General features: G+C 44.6%; 1 protein-coding gene across 1 annotated transcript; it reads left to right on the top strand.

Annotated features, from left to right (window-relative positions):
* Nucleotides 1–4,555: 4,555 nt before the first annotated feature.
* LOC310799395 (uncharacterized protein) lies at nt 4,556–15,970 on the top strand (the record flags this gene model as incomplete). The annotated part of the gene is made up of 6 exons (XM_083661983.1): nt 4,556–4,649; nt 6,260–6,397; nt 9,968–10,054; nt 10,512–10,552; nt 12,602–12,715; nt 15,839–15,970. 6 exons carry the CDS (start codon nt 4,556–4,558, stop codon nt 15,968–15,970), a joined length of 606 nt encoding a protein of 201 aa, XP_083518109.1.
* Nucleotides 15,971–25,193: the final 9,223 nt, after the last annotated feature.

The following is a 25,193-nucleotide window of genomic DNA, read 5'->3' as shown; positions in this document are numbered from 1 at the left end:
AATAACAGCAGTAGCAGAATGACATCGCCGCCCCGGAACCATCCCAAAAAATAATTTAAACCATCCTGAAGTCAGTGTAAACAATCCAAAATTCAAAATGTTATTCTTTTCCTTTGTTATTGTCATATATAGTGGTTATTTGCATAAAAACACAGTTTGATTAGGAATTATTTTTAAATATGTGCTTTGATTAAAAAAATGTAACTCAATTTGTAACTTGAGTTACTAGACAAAGTAACTGGTATAATATTACTGAAATCCTAAGTAATAAGTTATATCACTGAGTTACTGCTAAAAGTAATATATTACATGTAATATGTTACTTTTGCAGGGCCAGCTCGGCAAGCTGCAGGATAGGCGAGGCCGCATAGCGGGCGAGCTAGCGAGCCCACGGGCCGGGCGAGCCCAGGAATCGAGCGCACATAGCGCACAAGATGCCTATCTTATCTTATTCTAATTTGACAAGTGTCCGTGGGTGTGAGCAGAATTTCGGCCGACAACGGCTGTGTCGTTTTACGTGCGATTGGGCTGAAACTTGGGGTGAGAGGGTGTAAAGAGTCAGACCCGTGCGGGTCACTAATCATGTGATGTCATCCTTCCTGGCTGAGGCTAATAAGTTCAGTGACTTTCAGGGGGTGTAAAGAGCACCCGTGTCGGTGACCTGATGGTGCCGGATTTTTTGATTGCCCTAAGGCTGAGGCTATAGTTCAGTGATGATGTCATCAGTGATGATGTCATCAGTGATGTCATACATAGGCATTGTGACATCATTGTAAAATGTCAGTGTGACACACACACACACACACACACACACACTGAGGGAGAGAGAGGAGAGGGAGAGAGACTGAGGAGACGGAGCAAAAGGAGAGACTGAGGGAGAGAGAGAGGGGGGGGGAGAGAGACTGGGAGAGAGAGAGGGGGAGAGACTGAGGGGGAGAGAGAGGGAGACATTGAGTGTGCACCAATAGGGCAGGTGAGGCTACGCAGTCGAGCTACTTGCGAGGGCCAGCTCGGCGGACTGCAGGGCAGGCAAGGCCGCGCAGCGGCCGAGCTAGCGAGCCTGCGCAGTGGGCGAGCCTAGGAATCAAGCACGCGTAGTGTGCTAGATGCTTAGTATAAAAAATTAGCCCCCTACAGTTGTTATGAAAAAGTGACATTTGCTATATAGACCAAAACCGTGTTTCAGTCCAGGCTGCAAAGATGCTTAATGACAAAGTGGGACATTTTAACATGGGGGGCTGCGGGGGGTTGGTGGGTGTGGTTGGGGACGACAATAGGACTTCTGATGCTGCCTCAAGTGGCCATTTTAGGGAATTACAGCTTTCATGATTACTTCTGCGTCTTCATGGGAAATAACTTGCCCACTGGTCTGAATATGAGCCACAAAAGAAGCAGTCTAGTCTGCCTGTTTTTAGTAAAGATGGAAGTGGTCACAAGTGAGAACTGCTAATAATGGAATAACCATGCACTGCATTGTTGGTGTAACATAGTTTGTTGACCGATCAGAACCAGCAGTGATGCTGTAGGCTACACCAGAGGTTCTCAAATGTTTTTCAGCCAAGGACCCCTTACAAGATAAAAAATATACTGGGGACCCCCTCATTCTGATTTGTGATTTTGGCCTAAGCTTAATTGTTTCCATGGTTACGTACTTAACTTTTAAATGGATAGTTTTGTTAGATTAGAATGTAATCCATGAACCATTTTAGATGTAAAGCATAAAATATTGTCATTGAACTATGAAGCTTTTGCGACAACAAAAAGTTTTCCTTTTAATTTCCCTGAAAACTTTTCACGGACCCCCTTGCAAACTGCCACAGACCCCCATTTGAGAACCAATGGGCTACACCACCACTGATAATTGTTTGTGTTGGCCATGAGCATCAGGGTCTTTTCTGTTTGTCTGTTCAGTCATGGTGGCTACGGTGCTCATGCTACCCAGCTTCTTTCTTCTTCTTCTTTGATTCCAAACAAACCACTGCTGCTGCTGATGTTAACTCATTGAGTGCCAAGGACGAGTATGTTCGTCAATTGGTTTAGTAACGTAGAGTGCCAAGGACGAGTATGTTCGTCAATTGGTTTAGTAACGTAGAGTGCCAAGGACGAGTATGTTCGTCAATTGCGTTTTTTGACGGTGGGATGTGGATCAAAGCTAGATCCATCTCCTGTGAAAGTATGGTGGATGTTGAATGTGTAAAAGCTATTTTAGGGACCCATTAGGTGGCGACAGTGCTCTCCAGATTAGAGAAAGGCGAGGAAAAAAGACAGAAGAAGTCATGGGGAAACGGAAATCGCATCGATATGCATGAAGCATAACGTTAGCTGTGCCTGTGAACAGCAGTCAATCTGCTGCCACAATTGAGCTCCTCCGTGTCCGCTGCGATAGCCCCTCCATATGATTTAGTTGCCGACACCAGCGTCTTTCTGAAAAGTTACATTATTCTCAGCTGGGAGCCGGCGACAGGCTGTGAAAAAGCGGGGTGCAGCGGACTTTTCAGTGCAGAGCAAACGCAGAGCAAACGCACTCGCAGCAGAGCCCCAGAGACACTCCCACGGAGGAGGAGGAGGAGGGGGGTGGGGCGCGCAGGGCACTACAGCATACAACCATTGACAGTAAACACAGACCCAGGCAGCAGGCTCGATGAGACAGGCAAACAAGCTAGAATAGGCTATCTGATGCCCACCAGCAGTAAATCAAGACCAGCAAGAAGGTGTAGGGTCTGCGCACGCAGGGGCCAGCGCTGCTGGTTGCAGCTAAAAAATATTATTTGGCCAAACAAAATTCCTTTGTTTTCACTCTTTTATTGAAGGAAATTATTTTTGAGGTGTCATTACATCAGAAAATATTAGCTTCAGAGTCAATGATGTGCTTGAAATGCTTCCTTTCACAAAAGGCTGAATATCTCAGATTCTAAATTGAAACGTGTCTTTTTGCTCAAAACAACCTATCTTCTCCGGCTCATAACTAAAGAACGGAAAATGGTATCAATAATTTTTTGCAGATGATAGAAGAGAGTCTCATCGTTCTTTGTGCGTGTTCGGTGTTTACATAGTAATATCACACAATATTCTGTGGGCCTCGAGAAATCACTGAAAACGCTCTGAAACTCTGGCACTGGGAGCGTCCGTTCTCCAAAAGTGGCTGGCACTCAATGAGTTAAGAACAATTATAAAATGGCTCTCTCAAATCAAGCAATCTGATTGGTTCACAGCCATTGTATAATTCCAGTAACCGAGTTCAATAACCCATGGCCATGGGTTATTGGTTGCCATGGCAACTCTCTTACTAAAAGGCAGCGCTGCACTCGAGCCAAACAGCTTTCTCCTGATCTGCTGTATGGAGGGTCACTAGTCGGACGCATGATGGCGCAACTCTCTTACTAAAAGTACCTCAAAAACAAAATGGCGGAGACAGCTTTTCAGATCCTTGTGAATCGATCTTCGCTTATAACTTTACTAATACTTCGCAGAAAATGATGTTTTGTACAAGAATAGACGCGGGCTAATGTCTTAACCCCTCTCTCGCGCGCCCTCACTCTTAACCCCGCATTTCTAAATAAGACGTAACGTTACTTGGTGTGGGCATATGGCTCTGGTGTCGGGCTTTGTAAAAAGTCCAGGCAAGCGCCAGGATTGGCCAATGTCGACTTCAGTCTCCAGAACGATCCAATCAAATCACCCGCACGTCTATCTTCTTGCTAGAGGTCCCGCCTTACAGTAGTGTTTCAACTGACTCTCAGAATACCATGCCAGTCGGACTTATAGTGTTATTATTATTATATTATTATACTTGGAACCCTTTTATAAAAGCAATATAGCACTCGAGCAGCGTGTGTTGTGGAATATATCCCCCTGCTCAGTTGTTATCCCACTCGGCCTGCGGCCTCGTGGGATAACAACTGATCAGGGGGATATATTCACCACAACACACTTGCTCTCGTGATATATTGCTTAAATGTAACATGGACTGTACAGTATATAGGTTGTGTTTGTAATCTACAAAAGAAGAACTGCATGAAAATCTAACTCAAATCCAAGCTCCGCCCACCCTGTTTGATTGACAGGTGATCTGTGGGAGGTGCAGCGCAGAAAGTGATGAGGCCCATCGTCATACTGTCTGCTGCCTGACAGAAAGACCACGACCATTTATGTCCAAAAAGGGCACGACTCATTGATAGATAGAAAATAAATTCTACGATCAATAATAGGTGATAATGTTTCATTGATAGAGTGTTAATTCAGAGCCTTGCAGCAGCTCTGAGATGATTTACTGTAGTTATTATCACAATCTGCACTCAGATCCATGTCTTCTCTCTTTCACTGACTGCCAGGCTGTGAGGCCCAGACCATAGTGGAGGGCTGCCCAGGAGGATGGGTCAGTTTCAACTGCGCAGCTTCACCAAATACCAGAGAAAATACAACCAGAGTACAATTTTGCAAAGAAGACATCCGTACCGACATCCATACCTGCACCGTATGGACTGTGAATAACAATATGTGGGAAAACAGAGGCAGATATTCTCTGTTCCATGATATTAAACAGAGAAACCTCATAATGGACATCAGAGACCTTGAACGAGGTGATGACGGGATCTACACGTGTATATCAGGAGCGATACAAACCACTGTGAAACTGGACATAGCAGAAGGTAAGAGAGCTTCACTTTTTAATCCAAGTCCACTCATGATCCACTCTCACTAAGCTGCATCAGTGACAGAGTCAAGATGCTATTTATTCATTTATTTTGGAAACACTTCTTGGAATACACTGTCCTGTCATGTACATATAGGATGTCAAAACACATTCTAAGAAAATAGTTAACCTCATATGATAGATTGATTTTATATCAGCATCATGCGTAGTCCTCATAGGTTTACAGGACACATCCATCCATCACATTATACAGTATGTTTCTAACAAATATATTCATTAACTCATGGAAGCTGTGGAAGCAGGTTGCTGTTTTTCCCAAATCATACACTATAACTCAAGAGTTAATTTGCAGAAACAGATACAGTACCCACTTTTATTTGTTTACTTATTTATTTGTATATTTTTTATTATAAATCACAATGAAAACATTTTCACCTAATCAATTTCACATAAATCACCTACAGTATATACTATAATAAGGTGAGGATCCGCGCAGCCCACAATTGCTCCTGCCTAACTGTACCCAGTTGAGCGGGCAAGGCAGTAGAGCAGCCCAGCTGACATAGTGGGCGAGCCCTCTAGGGAAAACCAACGAGGCACTGTGTGTGTGTGTGTGTGTGTGTGTGTGTGTGTGTGTGTGTGTGTGTGCGTGCGTGTGTGCATGCGCGTGTGTGTGTGTGTGTGTGTGTGTGTGTGTGCACTCCATGGAGTATCAAACAGCTGTTTTTTTATTATTTTTAAGAATGGCTTTTATCTGTTTTTGCAAATTAACTCATTTATTCAGGCTTTACACATAGTATTCCACAATACCCAGGAGGGCCACGGAAATCAGACATGAAAAGTTATAAAAGGTTGATGAAAGGTTGACCCAGAGATGATATATAGGACTCTTCTAAAAAGAGATAATGAGGTTCTCTCTGTAAAAACCCTTTGGCTTTAATATGTCAATAAAATGAAAGTACATTTCTGAACCTGGCTCCATCCAATGTTCAGATTTCTATTCTGGAAATGTATGCAAATTAGCAGATATTTAACTAGAGAATGCCTCATTTGCATATTTGAACATACAATTTCAGAAAACAAAACATAAAAAAAATGTCTTAATGTAAGTAATAAACTGGGGAAGTTTCATGGTGATATGATCTATTAGTTAAAACAGTTAGCCTATTCACAAAGCAAATATTTTGCTGTGGTGGCAATTTACAATTTCTCCTGCCTGTAGATTTCCAGTAGCTAGTTGACTAGGTTGTCCACTCATATTTGATCCTATAAGGTCCTACTGTATATATCATTTCTGGGTGTCAACCTTTTATAACTTTCCATGTCTATAAACCACACATTATTGAGGGAGATTTTCATTATACAGTATGTAACACAGCAGTACAATGTGGTTACAATAATTCTACACTACTTCTGTCTAATTTTCTCTTTGATTTACAGCAGGTAAAGATGGCTGCCAACGCAAATTATTTGAAACTGCCAATATAGGAGATACAACCACCATCACATGTAAACCAGAAAAGGAATTTAGTTCCCGTGTCAGCAGGTTTGTCTGTAAACAAACCCCTACATCTATCTGTGGAAAAGTGTTTTCTCCAACATCAGAGAACAGCAGTGCCTTCAGCCTGTCCATCAGTAAGTTGACCCGTACAGACTCTGGTGTCTACAGCTGTGGAGTGGAGAGAGTCTCAGCTGGAAGACATTACCGTACCACATTCAGAAGAGTCAACCTGCAAGTTAAAGGTGAGGAACACACACATGTAAATATTTAGGTTTTAGGATTAGTTTATTGACATTGGAGGCACTTTAAGTAGGAATGGTAATCTTAGCCCCATGTTTTACCTTCCTATTTTATTTATTTTCTTTTTCATTTAATCTTATTTTAATGTTTTATTCTTTTATTCGTTTACTCTTTCATTCTTTTATCCATTATCCCGCTGCTGGTTTTGTTTATTGTTGATTTTATGTTCTTTTACCTACGGGTATGTATGATTTAAACAAATTGTGCAATAGGGCTGTGCAATTTCATGTCTCAGTTGGCATCTCCCCACTGTGTCCTAGTGCAATGCTGTGTCTGTCCTGTTTGTGTTTACTTGTGTTTTTGTAACGCTGGATGTGGCCATGCGCACTTTTTGCCCGGAACAAATTTCCCTTCTGGGACAATAAAGTTGATCTCATCTCATCTCATCTACCAGCTATCATCCTCGCCTGGCTTACTGCTGCTTGGTGATAATGTTAATCCCATGACCAGAAAAGGTATCCAGATTTGTCGCTAACAACATTTCTCTCTTTAGAGAAAGAAAGTCTCCAGGAGGGTCTGAAGGAGTCCTGAAAGGGTGTCTGGAGTCAGTTGCAGCCATGTGAAGCCACCATCTGTGAGGCTGAGCCAGACAGCCAGTGTTGTGAGCACTGAGCAGCAGAGCAGAGGGGAGGGGAGGGGAGGGGCTGACTGACTGACTGGAGAGAGTACTGTATGCAAATTATATTTGCATACAGTACTATACATACTATAGACGACAAGCGTAACTGCTCAAAACTATTCTCGTGGTTAACCTAACATCCCTATCATGCTTTTAATTGGTGACTACCTTGACAGCTGTATCTGACAGAGCAGTTAAATGAAAAATCCAGACTGTGAGGACAGCCGAGGAGCTCTGAGCTTATTCATTTATTCATTTTATTTTTATCTTCTTTATTTATACGGTGTCACCGGTAACACCGGTGTTGTTATGCGTTTATTAATCGGTGGGAAAATGTACACACCGAGGGGCATCCCTAGAGCCTAGAGTGCAGTAACCTGCAGTAACCACTGAAATTTAAGAAATTTACCACGAGAGGAAGGGGGTTGTGGCCACATTTACCACTGGTACAGGGTTGTGGCACGAGGCGAAGCCATAAACCCTGTACCAGTGGTAAATGTGGCCACAACCCCCTTCCTCGAGTGGTAAATTTCTTTTCTACAATAGCTACCACATAATATAAAAAATACACAATTGTAACATTCAATTCATTTATTTACAATCATTACTGGTTTCAGAATACATTTATCCTTCCGCCACAGAATATAGTTCCATTGACAGTCCCAGGTTCACTCCGTGACAACTCAAGCTCAGCCAGTTCTCTCTCCCCAATTTCACCATGTCGTTCTTTGTTCACTTCACCTTCATCTAACCACTGCTCAAAACTCAATCCACCCAGTAAATCAAACGTTACTACGAAATCGGACATTTCCTTGTTAGAGATTTGTAGACTGACAGGCTAACAGTGGGCGGAGTCAGCACAGGTGTTCTTCATTCATCAGGAAGCGGAGTGATACTGCGGTTGGAGCCGAACTGTAGATTGTTGGCCTATTTACCACTGTTGCTAGCCAATCAGAATCCAGTATTCACTCATGCTGTTGTAGAAAGTTCCATTGACAGTCCCAGGTTCACTCCGTGACAACTCAAGCTCAGCCAGTTCTCTCTCCCCAATTTCACCATGTCGTTCTTTGTTCACTTCACCTTCATCTTCATCTAACCACTGCTCAAAACTCAATCCACCCAGTAAATCAAACGTTACTACGAAATCGGACATTTCCTTGTTAGAGATTTGTAGACTGACAGGCTAACAGTGGGCGGAGTCAGCACAGGTGTTCTTCATTCATCAGGGAGCGGAGTGATACTGCGGTTGGAGCCGAACTGTAGATTGTTGGCCTATTTACCACTGTTGCTAGCCAATCAGAATCCAGTATTCACTCATGCTGTTGTAGAAGACATGATTTAGCCTACATGCAGGCTATGTTGATTAAATGACATGATTTAGCCTACATGCAGGCTATGTTGATTAAATGACATGATTTAGCCTACATGCAGGCTATGTATATTGTTGACAACACAACATATGTGTGGTGGTCTGGGAGAACCCTTCACACACATTGTTGGCAATGAGCATCCTTTCTTCCAGTCTGATCTCCTCCAACATTACAACATACAACTCTTTCTCTCAGCCTCCTTTTCTGTGTCTATCTGCTTTCCATAAGAGCTCCAGATCTCTGTCACCTCAATGGTCGGCATGGCCATGTGTACAACTCACATGTAGTTTTGACTGTTTGCTTTCAGCACGACCAACCAAACCAACCAAATCAACAACTTCAACCCGTTCTCTCATCTCATCAGCATCTATCACAGTTCCAGCTGCTACATCTCCAGGGTCTTCAACCAAACAAGATGACAGTTCTGGTAAGAATTGTTATTATTATTATTATTATTATGATTATTATTATCCTCCATGAATTCATAACAGACACTTCACCCTATGATACTTAATTAATTAATTGACCATTTATGGTCAATTAATTAAAGCCCCAATCAGTAAGATTTTTGTCATTTTTTACTGTAATATAAGAGCTTTTTAGTCCTAGGACATGGTAGATTGACTTGTAATAGGGAGACTCTCGACTTTATTTATCCCACACCGCCCTCCATTGGCCAGCCCTGGGACTAAGCAGGTTGTCTGCCACGTCCCGTGGCAATAAAAAAATAAAAAAAAAGGATACGCGCATGCGCTGTACAGCGGAAGCGCTGTCTTCATGAAAACAAGGAAGTAACTCGATTCAGATTTGCTACGAAAATGATGTTTCACGGAACTATGGATTATTATTTCATCACGTGGTGAGTACCCAATGTCACAACATGTACATAGAGCTTTCTGGCACTGTGTTTTGTTGACTTTGAACGGCGATATCGTTATCGATACTGTTGCACCCAGAGGGCGCAGTTTCTCCAATAGCAAAACTTGGAAAACTTGCTGAATGGGGCTTTAAGGAAGGGTATCACAAGGGTGAAAAATAATCTTGTCATTTTTTGGGGGCTCAATCTTTTAAGTTACTTCAGATCTCATCATATGTAATGTTTAAGAATTGTAACCCTTTAAATGTCAGTTTGTTTTGTGTAAACAACAGTTTTTTTTCACAGTTTTAGTTTCAGTTTGATCCATTTCGATTTTTTGTGCAGTATCAAATTTAAAGAGAAATTCCCATTATAAAGCCCATGAAAAAGTGCTATTTTGGCACCTCCAGCATTTTTTTTTTATACAAAAAGCAAGCATTTTATTACTTGCTCTGGGCATTTTTGAAAATGTATCGTTTTTACTGTGTTTTTCTTTTCTTTACCATTTCCACCATTTACCCGTATAGGGATACATTTCATGTAATAGATGAGATCCCATATATGCCAATATGAGGAAATGGCACCAGCTTGAGAAGAGTCACCTCAGTAGGTCTGTGTCATTGTCAATGATGCCGGCCATCTTGTGTTGTGTGGTTTCTTTTTGCAGACACCTCCCAGAGGACTATGATCATAATGCTGTCTGTCTGTGTGGTGGTGGTGCTGCTTCTGCTTAGTCTGGTCCTCGTCTGCAAACGTAAGAGTCACATGCCTGCCTGCATGCAGGCACACACACGCATGCAGGCAACCAGGCACTGCAGGCACGCCAGTGGGGTGCACAGACATTTAGGGGGGCAAGTGCTCAACTATAAAAAGGGGCACGCCCCAAAAATATTTATAAAAAAAAACATTCTCATTCAGATATCCTTCAGAGGGCAAAAGACCAGATGCTTGGGCATCACCTGGGATCTTTATGTGCACGTCGCTGACACACACACACACACACAGACACACACACACACACACACATGCACACACATGCACACACACACACACACACACGCATGCACACACACACACACGCATGTGCACATGCACACACATTTGAAATATTTATTTATGTCCACATAAATACAAGTATGCAAAGGACATAAACAGTAATAGTGCCGTCAAATGCTGGGAGTTTTACACAAACCTTTGTACTTTGTCTACAGGTTCGAACACCAGGGGAAACTCACATACCAGAAACTTGCAGGTGACTTTTTTTATTTGTATCTATTTTTACTGTCATTATTACCATGGCTTCTAGCACTGTAAAAGATGAATGTTAAAAAAAAGTGATAGCAATGAGCACTGGTTGCCCAAGGGACTGTAAAATTACAATACAGACTGGGACATTAAATCATGGTTTTATCTGAAAAACATCATCATCATTACAAATTTCCAGTTTTCATTACATTTTCATTCACAGATTGTAACTTTAATGTTTACATGAGAGGAAAGAAATGCGAACATGAGGAGAACATGCAAACTCTACCATTTATATTTGGCAATGCATGCTTTTTTTAATCTCTACTTTTTAATAACAAATTTTACAAAATATCCGGGCGGCAACGTTGGTTGGATTTGTATTGACAAAAGAAGTGCTAAAACTGGTGCAACTATTACTAAGTATGCTTTTTAAAACAGAAAACATATTTTATAATATGTGGAATAACAAGAGAGAAATATAATAAATAGTAGGGGTGCACCGATCACGTTTCTTGCCACCGATCACCGATTGCCGATCACCTATGAGAAATATCTGCCCAACCGATCATCGACCGATCACCGATTACCGATTACCGATCACCGATATATATATATATATATATTTATTTATTTATTTTGTAAGCAGCTATAGCAGTTTCCATTTTACATATAGGCCTACATTTCATGCATCAAATTGAAAGTGCAGCACATTTTCTTTTTTTTCTACATCAATATTTTATATTTTGTAGGCTAAAGGAAACCGCCAACATGATTTTACAGTACAGCAGTATAGGCTCTTTACAGCATTATGACAGGAATAGTAGGATTGTGTGTGGTCTGGAAAAAGGAGGCAATAAAATATACAAACAGGTCAGTAACCAAGCTTGCTGTTATATAGGCCAATTATAGTGATAATTAACAACTAATAATATAGAAATGATAATTAGGTAAACTGTAAGTCAGTTACTCTTAAACACCAGTCTTGAACCATGACTAAAGCCAAAGAGCTCCCACTCATAGAACCGGGGTTATGCACAATAACCGTCATACATTGGGATCCGCATCGAACGAACATCAAAAGGACCCGCCCATCGAGGCCGAGTTACAGTGTTATAATTAGCAGCACTATGAGTGCGATCTACATAATGATGACAGGGTTACATGACGGGAGAAACAACAGAATCACAAGCTACACACGAGCTAAACTCCATCTGAGTAGTGGCATTAATTAGCGCAACAGACAATCAAACCGCACTAAGTGCACGCCTAAACAAACGTTATTGCAATGATTGCAGGTAGATCGATCTAAAACCAAAAAGGAATATTAACATAATAATGACTTACTGGTTGGTCATATACGCACACATGGAAGAAAGGGATTAGAACATGTTCAACTGTCCAAAGAAAGGAAGAAAGTCCGTCTGAACGGAGCGCACATCCACATACTCAGCAGCACACTTTCGCTTCCTTCAAAGTGCCCGCGGGAACATCAATGCTCGCTAGATGTGGAAATTGTCTGTGTGTGCGCGTGCACTACCCCGACTACCACCGTGTCAATCTGGGACTTTAATACACACGGACTTAACAGCATGCAAATGCCTCGGTAGGCGGGAGGACTGGAGGTAACTTCTCTCTGCTGAGTCTGCTCTAATCACCAGCTGATTTGTGTGATTCAAAGACGCAAGGGGTGTGTTGACAGTCTGGTGCGCTGTGTGGAGGTGAGTACACTGACGAAAGCAAAGCGTGTGCTTTGCAACACAATGATATAAACGTTAGAGCACAATATGAAAGTTAAACGATAGACATTGAAGACATGAAAATGGGCTGCCTCATGTTTCTCACGTGCAGCATGATCGGCTATGCAATCGGCGACAATAAAGGAATATCGGAAACAGCAGATCACATATTTGAGGTCAAAATCGGCCGATACCGATTGCGTGCCGATCGATCGGTGCACCCTGAATAAATAGTATTAACAGTAATTTGTATTAAGTGTTATAAGGTGTGCTGTCATGTCTTGTCACTGTGCTGAACATCATATTGTTTGTTGCAGAGTGTCATCTATGCGAACTCTGCTGTAGCCTCCAGATCTGAGCCAGACTCCACCTACCAGAGCCTCAGTCCAGCCACCATGGATCAGGACCAAACATACTCTACTGTCAGGCAGGTGAGGTCAACATCACAGATGCTTTGCTGCCACTGACCTAAAAAGTATGGACAAAGCTATCCCATTCATTTTGGTCTCCCGTTTGGAGTTGTTTCTTTGTCCGTCGCCATCTTGATTTTTCGTCGGCAGAGTGGGAGGGAATGGGTTGAGTCATTGCGCAGCTCACGTGAGATGGGGGTTTCCGAGAGCTGCAGCTCCACCTGCTATTGGTCCGTGATCGGCAAGCTGCGTGATCACTGGACAGGTGATCTGTCAATCACCCCTTTTCTATCATCTATTTTACTCCAAACGGGCAAGTTATATAAAAAATTACCCCCCTACAGTTGGTAGGGGGGTAATTTAGGTTAGGGATGCATCGATTATAAATTTTGATGTACGATTATAGTCTGAGAAAAAACCACGATTATCACGGTTTCACGATTATTGTTATGGACGTATAAAAATCACATGAGCATTCTCTAAATAGAGGTTTTATTGTATTTCCCCCACAATCTTAACAGTTGCTGCCTTCCGGAATACTAATGCACGATATGGATTTTTACAGCCGATAGTATAGGCCTACGCTAACCGATAAATATTCTCCTGGCCAATAACCGATACGATAAACATACTATGTTACTTTTTTCACATTTTTGTATTTAAAAAAATAAGTTCTTAACCTGTATTTTATGCACACCTGGGATTAAAAAAAGAAGAAAGGGCAGATGTAGTGAGCAAAGATGGATGATTTAATATTCCATGGCTCTGACCTAATCAAATCTAACTGACATCACTATTGTGAACATAAAACAAACAACATTTCTGATATAATATGATTGTATTAGTAAAGTATCACTCAATAGTCAATACAAAAAATATTTTATTATTACTTTACAGAAGCGAAAGCCTATAGCTGCTTAGTCTGCAGAAAAAAACACAAAAGGCATAGTAACTTAGACTCTTATTGGCATGTTACTGGCAACTAAATGTGCCGTCTGAAATGAATTTTGCATTGGGGTCAGTTCTATTGAAGTGATGATGGGGCAGGCATGGAAAGCCTCACTATAAGCCATCATGTGTCGTTTCACTTTTTACTGGAAAATGCTCCCTCTGGATTAAAGAAAGGACACTCTGTGGTGTTGACTGGTGTTTGTTATGTAAATGTGCGCATTTGTTTTCCTTGTCTCAGTCAGATCATGACTGCCAAGCAGCTAGCTACGTTAGCTTCACGTTATTAGGCCTACATGTAACGTTAGCGGGTTGCTTTTGGAGTTGACACAAACCCTTGATGTTTCTTTTCATGTAAAGCATGAGGTTCTCTATGGTTTAGGCCAGCGCTGGGAGCATGAAGTGCTTTAAATGCGGGGATGTTTGGTCACAACGAGCTTGAGGAACTATGTACGCTAGGCCATGGCCAGCTAGCTAACATTAGCCACAACAGCTAACGTTAACGTCAATGACTGTATGTTAACGCTAAACAAATCCGCTGCCTCTTCCCCACGTTTGGTTTAACGTAACACCAGCTCAGACTTTCCCCTAATCTCAGAAACCTTGCGGGACATGTATTGCAACATTTATGTTGGGCTGGCATCCATGGCTAGGCTACAGACTGGCTACTACTGGGAGACATTAGAGCCATATGAAATCCGCGTTAACGGAATCGCGGACGGAATCGCGGAATTGACCAATAAAAATGGAATCTACTGTAAAACGTGGAATACTGCAGAATTTGCCATAATTGGGCTGAAATTCAATATATAATGTTAATAAGGTGATGTCACCCACAAGCATCTCTCCCTCTCTTCCAAACACACAGCTGACTGCCCTCAGTGGACTCTGCAGTAACGTAACGTAACGTTAACGAGCGCATTAACGAGCGCATTCCAAGCATTCCAGCTTCGGACAACGTGCAAAACCCTGTCTGAAGTGTGCGTGAAGTGTTGTTGATGTTACTTGCCTTCAGTCAAAGCCTTCCGACCGTAGTCTAGATGGCAACAGGGAATGAAAGACGAAATATCCACTTTTGCACATGATGAAGCTGGAAAAGTTTCAATTGTGGCTGTGTCTTCTTATTCAGTTGACACATGCCGTTTTCACACAATTTCTTCTTGCTCTAATACTCAGTGAGTATTACTCACGTTAAGACGTTCAAGTTAGCAAAGATAAACACCACCACTTCCTGTTATAACTTTCAAAATAAAATAGTATTCATTTGAAGCATTTTCTGTTGTTTGAAGTAAGTTTTGTTCAGTTGTTTTTTCTTTACTTGAAGCACACAATGAGAAGCTTAAAAACACTGCAGAAACATAAAAATTATATAGAATGTTTTGTACAGTAATCTACTGTATTTCTGACTTGAATCACTTGTTAAAAATGGTGCATTGTTGTGTAAACTGATTGTTATATCTTATTAAATTGTGGACATTTATTCATCCCCACATATTAGACACTATTTCTGATGGTAAAATGAGCGTAAAAAGCAAAACACAGAATTCAGAACAATTACCGTAAAACGGAAAAAATGGAATTCAGGAAAAAATAAAATGGAATTTGGAAAAAATTAAAACGGATTTCATATGGCTCTAGGAGACATGGCAGCTGCCTGTGTTTGGTGCCTCCGCTAAATAGTCCGTGCGGAAACGAAGCGAGAGAGACAGGTTCCTCTCCTTCCAGCGCCGTCTGCGCCGCATGGGAGTTTAAACTGACGGACTGTTGTGAAACAAAACACTCGGTGTAGCGGAGCCTCTGCGGTTATATAACCGTGACGTTTTAAATCGTGGTTAATAGTCAAACCGGTTAACCCCTGCATCCCTAATTTAGGTAAGGTGAAATTAGCTATATAGACCAAAACCGTGTTTCGCCCCTCACTGGAAAGATGTTTAATCCTGTTACAAAGTCGGGCATTTTAACATGGGACAATGTCTACTGTCCGCGATGCCTAGTGGCCATTCGAGGAACTACAGCTTTTCAATTGACTTCCGCGTCATCAGAGGGAAGCCAGGGGGGTTGGCCACTGTTTGCTACAAGCAAAAACTGCCCTTCCTTCTCATGGTGGTAAAAAATAACGTGGTATATCCTGCACTAGGCCACTGGGTGTGCTGTCATGTCTTGTCACCTTGCTAAAATTAATATTCTTTGTTGCAGATTCCCAACTATGAGAACTTTGCTGCCACCTCCAGATCTGAGCCAGACTCCACCTACCAGAGCCTCAGTCCAGCCACCATGGATCAGGACCAAATATACTCTACTATCCCAGACTACATAGAACCAGAGTGATTAGAGGCATGACAGCGGCTGGAACACAGAAGGAGCATGACTGACTGGCTCGCTGTAGTCTGCACAGGGCAGGGCGTCTTCTCCCGTCTGGTCAAAGCAGAGGGGGGGTGGGGGTGTGGCGCATGTGTGGAGCTCTCTGTCCCCTCCAGTCGACTTTGGCAGTAAAATTACTTAAATTGAAGATATTTCTTCAGTAGAATCCATGTGGAAGACGCTGACTGACGCCAGTTTATCACAGGGCACATCTCGCACGCGGGGGGGGAGGCGGACAGTGAGAGACTAGACAGAGAGAAGTCAGTGCTGACAATGCACACTGCTTTTGCATTTGGAAAAGCCTTTCTCTAAATGAATGTTGTTCTGGCAGTGGCAGGAGCTTTTAATTCCTATATAATGCTGCTACAGTAACTACTTAGGCTAGTTAACATTGTTGCTTACCACAAAGGAGGGAAAAAAAAAACATATTGGCAACACGTTGTATGCTAATTTAATATGCAAATTAACCGTTTGAACAACATGCTTAACCGACCAATGACGTTGTCAGCGGTTAAACAGTTAACGGTTAACTGTCGACATCCCTAATGTAGGCCGCTCACCCATTCCGTCTGGAGCCGCCCACATGTAGACCCTCGCCCACTCTGTCTAGAACCGCCCACATGTAGGCCCCTCGCCAATTCCGTCTGGAGCCGCCCACATGTAGGCCCCTCGCCAATTCCGTCTGGAGCCGCCCACATCTAGGCCCCTCACCCATTCCGTCTGTACCCGCCCACATGTAGGCCCCTCGCCCACTCTGTCTGGAGCCGCCCACATGTAGACCCCTCACCCACTCTGGAGCCGCCCACATCTAGGCCCCTCGCCCATTCCGTCTGGAGCCGCCCACATCTAGGCCCCTCGCCCATTCCGTCTGGAGCCGCCCACATGTAGGCCCCTCGCCCATTCCGTCTGAGACCGCTCACATGTAGGCCCCTCACCCATTCCGTCTGGAGCAGCCCACATGTAGGCCCCTCACCCATTCTGTCTGGAGCCGCCCACATCTAGGCCCCTCACCCATTCCGTCTGGAGCAGCCCACATCTAGGCCCCTCACCCATTCCGTCTGGAGCAGCCCACATGTAGGCCCCTCACCCATTCCATCTGGAGCCGCCCACATCTAGGCCCCTCACCCATTCCGTCTGGAGACGCCCACATGTAGGCCCCTCACCCATTCCATCTGGAGCCGCCCACATCTAGGCCCCTCACCCATTCCGTCTGGAGCCGCCCACATCTAGGCCCCTCACCTTTTCCGTCTGGAGCAGCCCACATGTAGGCCCCTCGCCCACTCTGGAGCCGCCCACATCTAGGCCCCTTGCCCACTCTGGAGCCGGCCACATCTAGGCCCCTCACCCATTCCATCTGGAGCCACCCACATGTAGGCCCCTCGCCCATTCCTTCTGGAGCCGCCCACATGTAGGCCCCTCGCCCATTCCTTCTGGAGCCGCCCACATGTAGGCCCCTCGCCCACTCTGGAGCCGCCAACATCTAGGCCCCTCACCCATTCCGTCTGGAGCCGCCCACATGTAGGCCCCTCGCCCATTCCATCTGGAGCCGCCCACATCTAGGCCCCTCACCCATTCCGTCTGGAGCAGCCCACATGTAGGCCCCTCGCGCATTCCGTCTGGAGCCGCCCACATGTAGGCCCCTCACCCATTCAGTCTGGAGCCACCCACATGTAGACCCCCCACCCATTCCGTCTGGAGCAGCCCACATGTAGGCCCCTCGCCCATTCCGTCTGGAGCCACCCACATCTAGGCCCCTCACCCATTCCGTCTGGAGCAGCCCACATGTAGGCCCCTCACCCATTCCGTCTGGAGCCGCCCACATGTAGGCCCCTCACCCATTCCGTCTGGAGCCGCCCACATCTAGGCCCCTCACCCATTCCGTCTGGAGCAACCCACATGTAGGCCCCTCGCCCATTCCGTCTGGAGCCGCCCACATGTAGGCCCCTCCCCATTCCGTCTGGAGCAACCCACATGTAGGCCCCTCGCCCATTCCGTCTGGAGCCGCCCACATGTAGGCCCCTCGCCCATTCCGTCTGGAGCCGCCCACATGTAGGCCCCTCACCCATTCCGTCTGGAGCAGCCCACATGTAGGCCCCTCCCCATTCCGTCTGGAGCCGCCCACATCTAGGCCCCTCACCCATTCCGTCTGGAGCAGCCCACATGTAGACCCCCCACCCATTCCGTCTGGAGCAGCCCACATGTAGGCCCCTCACCCATTCCGTCTGGAGCCGCCCACATGTAGGCCCCTCACCCATTCAGTCTGGAGCCACCCACATGTAGACCCCCCACCCATTCCGTCTGGAGCAGCCCACATGTAGGCCCCTCGCCCACTCTGGAGCCGCCCACATCTAGGCCCCTCACCCATTCCGTCTGGAGCAGCCCACATGTAGGCCCCTCGCCCATTCCTTCTGGAGCCGCCCACATGTAGGCCCCTCGCCCATTCCGTCTGAGGCCACCCACATGTAGGCCCCTCGCCCATTCCGTCTGAGGCCGCCCACATGTAGGCCCCTCACCCACTCTGGAGCCGCCCACATGTAGGCCCCTCACCCATTCCGTCTGAGGCCGCCCACATGTAGGCCCCTCACTCACTCTGGAGCCACCCACATGTAGGCCCCTCGCCCATTCCGTCTGAGGCCGCCCACATGTAGGCCCCTCACCCACTCTGGAGCCGCCCACATGTAGGCCCCTCACCCACTCTGGAACCGCCCACATGTAGGCCCCTCGCCCATTCCTTCTGGAGCCGCCCACATGTAGGCCCCTCGCCCATTCCGTCTGAGGCCACCCACATGTAGGCCCCTCGCCCATTCCGTCTGAGGCCGCCCACATGTAGGCCCCTCGCCCATTCCGTCTAGAGCCACCCACATGTAGGCCTCTCGCCCACTCTGGAGCCGCCCACATGTAGGCCCCTCGCCCATTCCATCTGGAGCCACCCACATGTAGGCCTCTCGCCCACTCTGGAGCCGCCCACATGTAGGCCCCTCGCCCATTCCGTCTGGAGCCGCCCACATGTAGGCCCCTCGCCCATTCCATCTGGAGCCGCCCACATATAGGCCCCTCGCCCATTCCATCTGGAGCCGCCCACATGTAGGCCCCTCACCCATTCCGTCTGGAGCCGACCACATCTAGGCCCCTCACCCATTCCGTCTGGAGCAGCCCACATGTAGGCCCCTCGCCCACTCTGGAGCCGCCCACATCTAGGCCCCTCACCCATTCCATCTGGAGCCGCCCACATGTAGGCCCCTCGCCCATTCCGTCTGAGGCCACCCACATGTAGGCCCCTCGCCCATTCCGTCTGAGGCCGCCCACATGTAGGCCCCTCACCCATTCCGTCTGGAGCCGCCCACATATAGGCCCCTCACCCATTCCGTCTGGAGCCGCCCACATCTAGACCCCTCACCCATTCCGTCTGGAGCAGCCCACATGTAGGCCCCTCACCCATTCCGTCTGGAACCGCCCACTAGGGCTGGGTCGGTTTGAAAATTTTAAAACCGGTTCGATATTGCTGTCTAAACCGGATCGAACCGGTATACCGATTTTTTTTGTAATGGAAATTTTTTTTTTTTTTTTTTTTTTTTCAAGCAGGGCTCCCGAGTGTGGCCCATAACTGTCTGTAGTGCAACTTCAGTCCACCTGATAGCGATAATACACCTCTAAGCTGGTATTGTCAACCAGCAATGATACTGAATAAAAAGAAGCAGGACACCTGTGTAACAAACACACCCTGTATTTATTTCTCATAACTATTCAGCTCAACTTTTCTTCTAAACATCAAAATAATAAATGAAATAAGACTTCTGCCTATAGTGCAACTTGAGAAAAAGGCTAATAAAAACACAAGCAGTGCAATCAGAATGGATTGGCTTACAGCTGAGCTGCCTTATACATTAAACTTCAAAACTCAAATTCACACAATATAGGGCCTAGGCATGGGTCGGTTTGAACATTTTGAAACCGGTTCGATATTCCCCAAAAAAACGTATCAAAGCGGCTGCAGTTGGTGGCGATAATGCACCTCTAAGCTGGTATGCTGCCAACCAGCACGAACACTGAATACAAATAAGCAGAACCTTTTAACTGTAACAACACACTGTTTTTATTTCTCATAACTATTCAGCTTAACTTTTCTTCAAACATCAACATAATAAACAAAATAAGACTTTTGCCTACTAGTGCAACTTGAGAAGAGGCTAATACGAACAATAGTGCAATCAGAATGGACTGGCAAAAAAAAAAAAAAAAAACTTAAAAAAAAAAAAAAAAAATTTTTTTTTTTTTTTTTTTTTTTTAGGTTTTTTCGGTTTGCACGTGATCAAACCGGTTTGGGCTCGTATACCGAACCGAACCGGTAAAACCGGAAATCGACCCATGCCTACCGCCCACATATAGGCCCCTCACCCATTCCGTCTGGAGCCGCCCACATATAGGACCCTCACCCATTCCGTCTGGAGCCGCCCACATCTAGACCCCTCACCCACTCTGGAGCCGCCCACATGTAGGCCCCTCACCCATTCCGTCTGGAGCAGCCCACATGTAGGCCCCTCGCCCATTTCGTCTAGAGCCACCCACATGTAGGCCCCTCGCCCATTCCATCTGGAGCCGCCCACATGTAGGCCCCTCACCCACTCTGGAGCCACCCACATCTAGGCCCCTCGCCCACTCTGGAGCCACCCACATCTAGGCCCCTCACCCATTCCGTCTGGAGCAGCCCACATGTAGGCCCCTCGCCCATTCCGTCTGGAGCAGCCCACATGTAGGCCCCTCGCCCATTCCGTCTGGAGCCGCCCACATGTAGGCTCCTCGCCCATTCCGCCTGGAGCATCACACTAGGGATGTCGACGGTTAACCGTTAACCGTTTAACCGCCATTGGTCGGTTAAGCATGTCGGTCAAACGGTTAATTTGCATATTAAATTGGCATACGTGTTGCCAATATGGTGTTTTTTTTCCTCCTTCGCGGTAAGCAACAATGTTAACGTAGCCTAAGTAGTTACTGTAGCAGCATTATATAGGAATTAAAAGCTCCTGCCACTGCCAGAACAACATTCATTTAGAGAAAGGCTTTTCCAAATGCAAAAGCAGTGTGCATTGTCAGCACTGACTTCTCTCTGTCTCTCTCACTGTCCGCCTCTCCCCCCGCGTGCGAGATGTGCTCTGTGATAAACTGGCGTCAGTCAGCGTCTTTTACATGGATTCTACTGAAGAAATATCTTCAATTTAAAATGTTTAACGTAAGTCATTTATCTGCCAAAGTCGACTGGAGGGGACAGAGAGCTCCACACATGCGCCACACCCCCACCCCCCCTCTGCTTTGACCAGACGGGAGAAGACGCCCTGCCCTGTGCAGACTACAGCGAGCCAGTCAGTCATGCTCCTTCTGTGTTCCAGCCGCTGTCATGAAACCGCGAGGTTACTTTCAATGACGTGTTTCAAAACAAGCTGCGTCTTCCACATCGATTCACTGAGGAATCCACACTTTTACAGTAAATTGAGTTCTCTCCGGGTCTGTCTGTCTCTCAGGTGTAATAATCCCACAACGATTACCGATTACGGCTGTTTCCATCTTGGAGTGTCAACATGAGGGCAGCAGGGAGCAAGGTGCTCGCTTGCTGCACTCGTCATGTCGTGCAGCCGGACACAGAGAGCATAATAGCCACCTACAGCCCTTGTCGCAGATAAAGAGAGAGAGGGAGAAGGGTGGAGAGAGAAGCAAACTATTTTTTGCAGATCTCAAAAGCAGGTAAACCACTGTTGAATTAGTGAGAATGTCAGAAGGAGAGAGCAATGAGCGCTTCGTCAGTGCGCCCTGCAGCCTGGAGGCTTGGGGCTGGGTGTCGTGATGTGCTCTTCAAAATGGAAATTTGTTCAATTAGCAACACGTTTCGTTCTGAGCTTTTAAAATTTGTTTCTGCTGGTTTTATTAGACTATTTCTGACACCTGCAGTAAGATAATTCATTTGAGAATTGTGAGCGTGAGTATGGGTTTTTTCCCTCCGTATTTCCCCCTTCTGCAATGCGTGCAGCTCCTATCATAGCCTATCATAGCCTATCCGAGGAATGTTTTTGTTTAGATGGCTGGAGGATTCAACTTGTCTTCTCGTTTTTTTAATGTGTTTTTTCTGCTTGTAGATGTACAAATAAACGCTTTCTAATAAAAAAAAATCAAGCATTTGTTGTGGTAATACATGCTGTAGCATGTAATCTGAACCTGGTAATGGTTTAATGGGGCACAGACAGTCAAATAGCGCATTTTAATCTTCTTGGTTAACCGACCAATTGTCGGCTAATGAGGGTCGGTTGTCGGTCAAGAAAAATTATGATTTTCGACATCCCTACATCACACACCCTAACAACCAAACATTCATCGAATGACAATACGCAAATACATCTATCTTAACCTTATGTAACATATCCAATCGTTTGGCGACAAGACAAAATAATAGAATATGAAGAAAAATAGATAACACAGAGACAAAAAGGTGCAGTTACCCATACCCAGTGCAAACTAGAAAAGTGCACTCAGTCGATACAACAAGAAGCCGGAAGTAGATCAGTGTACACACACTAATATAGCAACACACACCCTAACAACCAAACATTCATCGAATGACAATACGCAAATACATCTATCTTAACCAATATGTAACGTATCCAATCGTTTGAATGACCAAAGATCAACCATATAGGATTGGGATCAGACGGCGCTGTCCCAGCACTGAGAGAGGGAGGGGGGGAGAGAGAGAGAGTAGAGGGAGGGGGGCAGACGGCGCTGTCCCTGGTGACTTTGAAAGAGCGAGAGAACGCGAAAGAGAGGAGGGAGAGATAAAGAGGGAGCAGACGGCGCTGTCCCCGATGCTGAAAGTGTTAAAAAAGGGAAAGAAATTTTGAAATAATGTAAGAACTGCCACAAGGCACTATGCTGTTTTCATAGTGCGGTGTACAAAACAAAAATCTAAATTAACTAATTTACTCAGTGTACATTTAAAAGTACACATGTAGAATGTATATTATTAAAATGACTCAAGAGTAAAATTACAGCATTATAAAAAATACTTAAAATGTACAAATCCTCAAAAAAACTACTAAATTAATTACTCTGCAGCTGCATACACATACAATGAATGGGAAGCATGGAAATGCACGGCAAAGTGGACACGTACAATAAGACAAACGTAATACAGAGACAGAAATTAGATCAGATCAGATGAAGCTTTATTGATGTATGGGGGAAACTGGGTCTCTGCAGACAAGACAAAATAATAGAATATGAAGAAAAATAGATAACACAGAGACAAAAAGGTGCAGTTACCCATACCCAGTGCAAACTAGAAAAGTGCACTCAGTCGATACAACAAGAAGCCGGAAGTACATCAGTGTACACCAGAGGAGGTTTTTCCAGTGAGGCATAGGAGGATGGTCCTCCTCTATAAGATTGGGGATTTTATATAAAAAATATATATATTAAAAAAATATATTTTTTATTTTTATTTTTATATTTTTCATTTTTCATAAAAAAAATTTATAATAAAATATCAATCAAATGTGTTTTTTCTTATGTGCAGACGCTCATTTTTTCATTCATTATATAGCTCCATGCAGACGAGTCACTCTGGCCCTGGTCCCAGCATGGGGGAGGGGATTAAAAAACACCCGCCCTGTGGGCTTGATTTATTTGGTAATTTATCTAATGAAAAAATAAGATTGGTTGAAAAAGACTTGCAATTCACAGAAAACAGTGAGAGTGATGTGTTTTCCAACGAATCAGATTGAGGAGGAGGGGAGCTCTCCCTTAGCCCGTGAAACCAGGTGAAACCCTAATTGGTTGTTGTTTGATAGATAGATTGCTTGACATTGATTGACATTCTGTATTGTCCAATGCTGAATACATCTGAAAATCGGCAACGTTGTTCCACTGCCTGGTCTGTGGTCACGCTGAATCAAGGAGGTGAAATCCACTGCTTGACCTGACAGGAAGGATTTACTGAGACAGTAGCAGCATATCATATTTCCCTCTTATTTTTATTTACTTTTTTATCAATCAGTAAGTGTTCACAAGCCAGACAGTCGTTGATATTGGATTACCACCAAAACGAGTTTCGAGTTGCGGGGAGACTTGAGCTGCGCGATACGGGCTTTTTGCAATGTCAGAAAACTGGAATATTTGCAACGTCTCGACTGCAGCGTTTCCCCTACAGACAGCACGGATATTCAAGTAAGTCAATTGATTTCAAGTTATCCGAACCTTCTATTAAATTCGGCGTGGAAATGGTTCACCGAGCAGCGCTATTTTTGTCGTATTGAAGTTTCATCCTGTAATTTCTTATACTAAAACCCGCGAAGCTTAAATTCACACATTTTTTAACTGAATTTAGCCTGTAAATCGATAGCTGACAGCGGGCTCAATTTTAAAGCTTGAGTGGTGATCTTTATATCATATGAAAGTAGAAGAAATAAGGAATCGATTGGGATGAAGCATGTCAACCTAGGATGTCGGGAAGGGGGGGTAAATAACGCTCCAAAGTTGATAACTAAATGAGTAGTGCAGCACTGTGCACATGAAGACACACTCTCGTTCCAGATGCAATTAAGTGTAATTTAACGCTATTTGACAACAGTTTCGGCCATAGACTTTGTCAAGTATCATACAAACAGTGCAAGACAGCCATTATAAAGACAGGTTAGCTGATTGAATGGACAACACCTGTCTTGTGAAAGCACACCTGAGTGTGAGACATCATAGGATGAATCAAAACATTGATGTCACAGGTAGGCTGTATACCATAATATATCATGAATCTATGTGAATAAATAGATTTATATAAATAGTAATCACAGCCTAATGCATAGAGATAAATCCTGAAACCTTCTCGCAACAGTTCTAGCCTAAGCCAGTGGTTTTCAAAGTGGGGTCCCCAGCAAAAAGGGGGGATAATCTATTTTCACTATAATTCCATGCCATCCATAAGTAACACAATCTAAGATAGTGTAGAAGTGAGTAACTAGGCTAATTATAACCATAACAGCACAAATAATTGACAAAAATCTCGAAATAAATATACAGTATTTACTCTGAGAAATGAAATAATGAGAAAAGGAACAATTATTGATGGTTAAAACTGAATAATGACATCACAACAGTCTAATCCTAATGCTAATTTAAAATGAGATTTGGGCGTTTTGGGCAAAAACTGCTT

Source organism: Poromitra crassiceps (assembly GCF_964638095.1).
Source record: "Poromitra crassiceps genome assembly, chromosome: 27".
Taxonomy (NCBI): domain Eukaryota; kingdom Metazoa; phylum Chordata; class Actinopteri; order Beryciformes; family Melamphaidae; genus Poromitra; species Poromitra crassiceps.
This window is presented reverse-complemented; position numbering and strand designations above follow the sequence as displayed.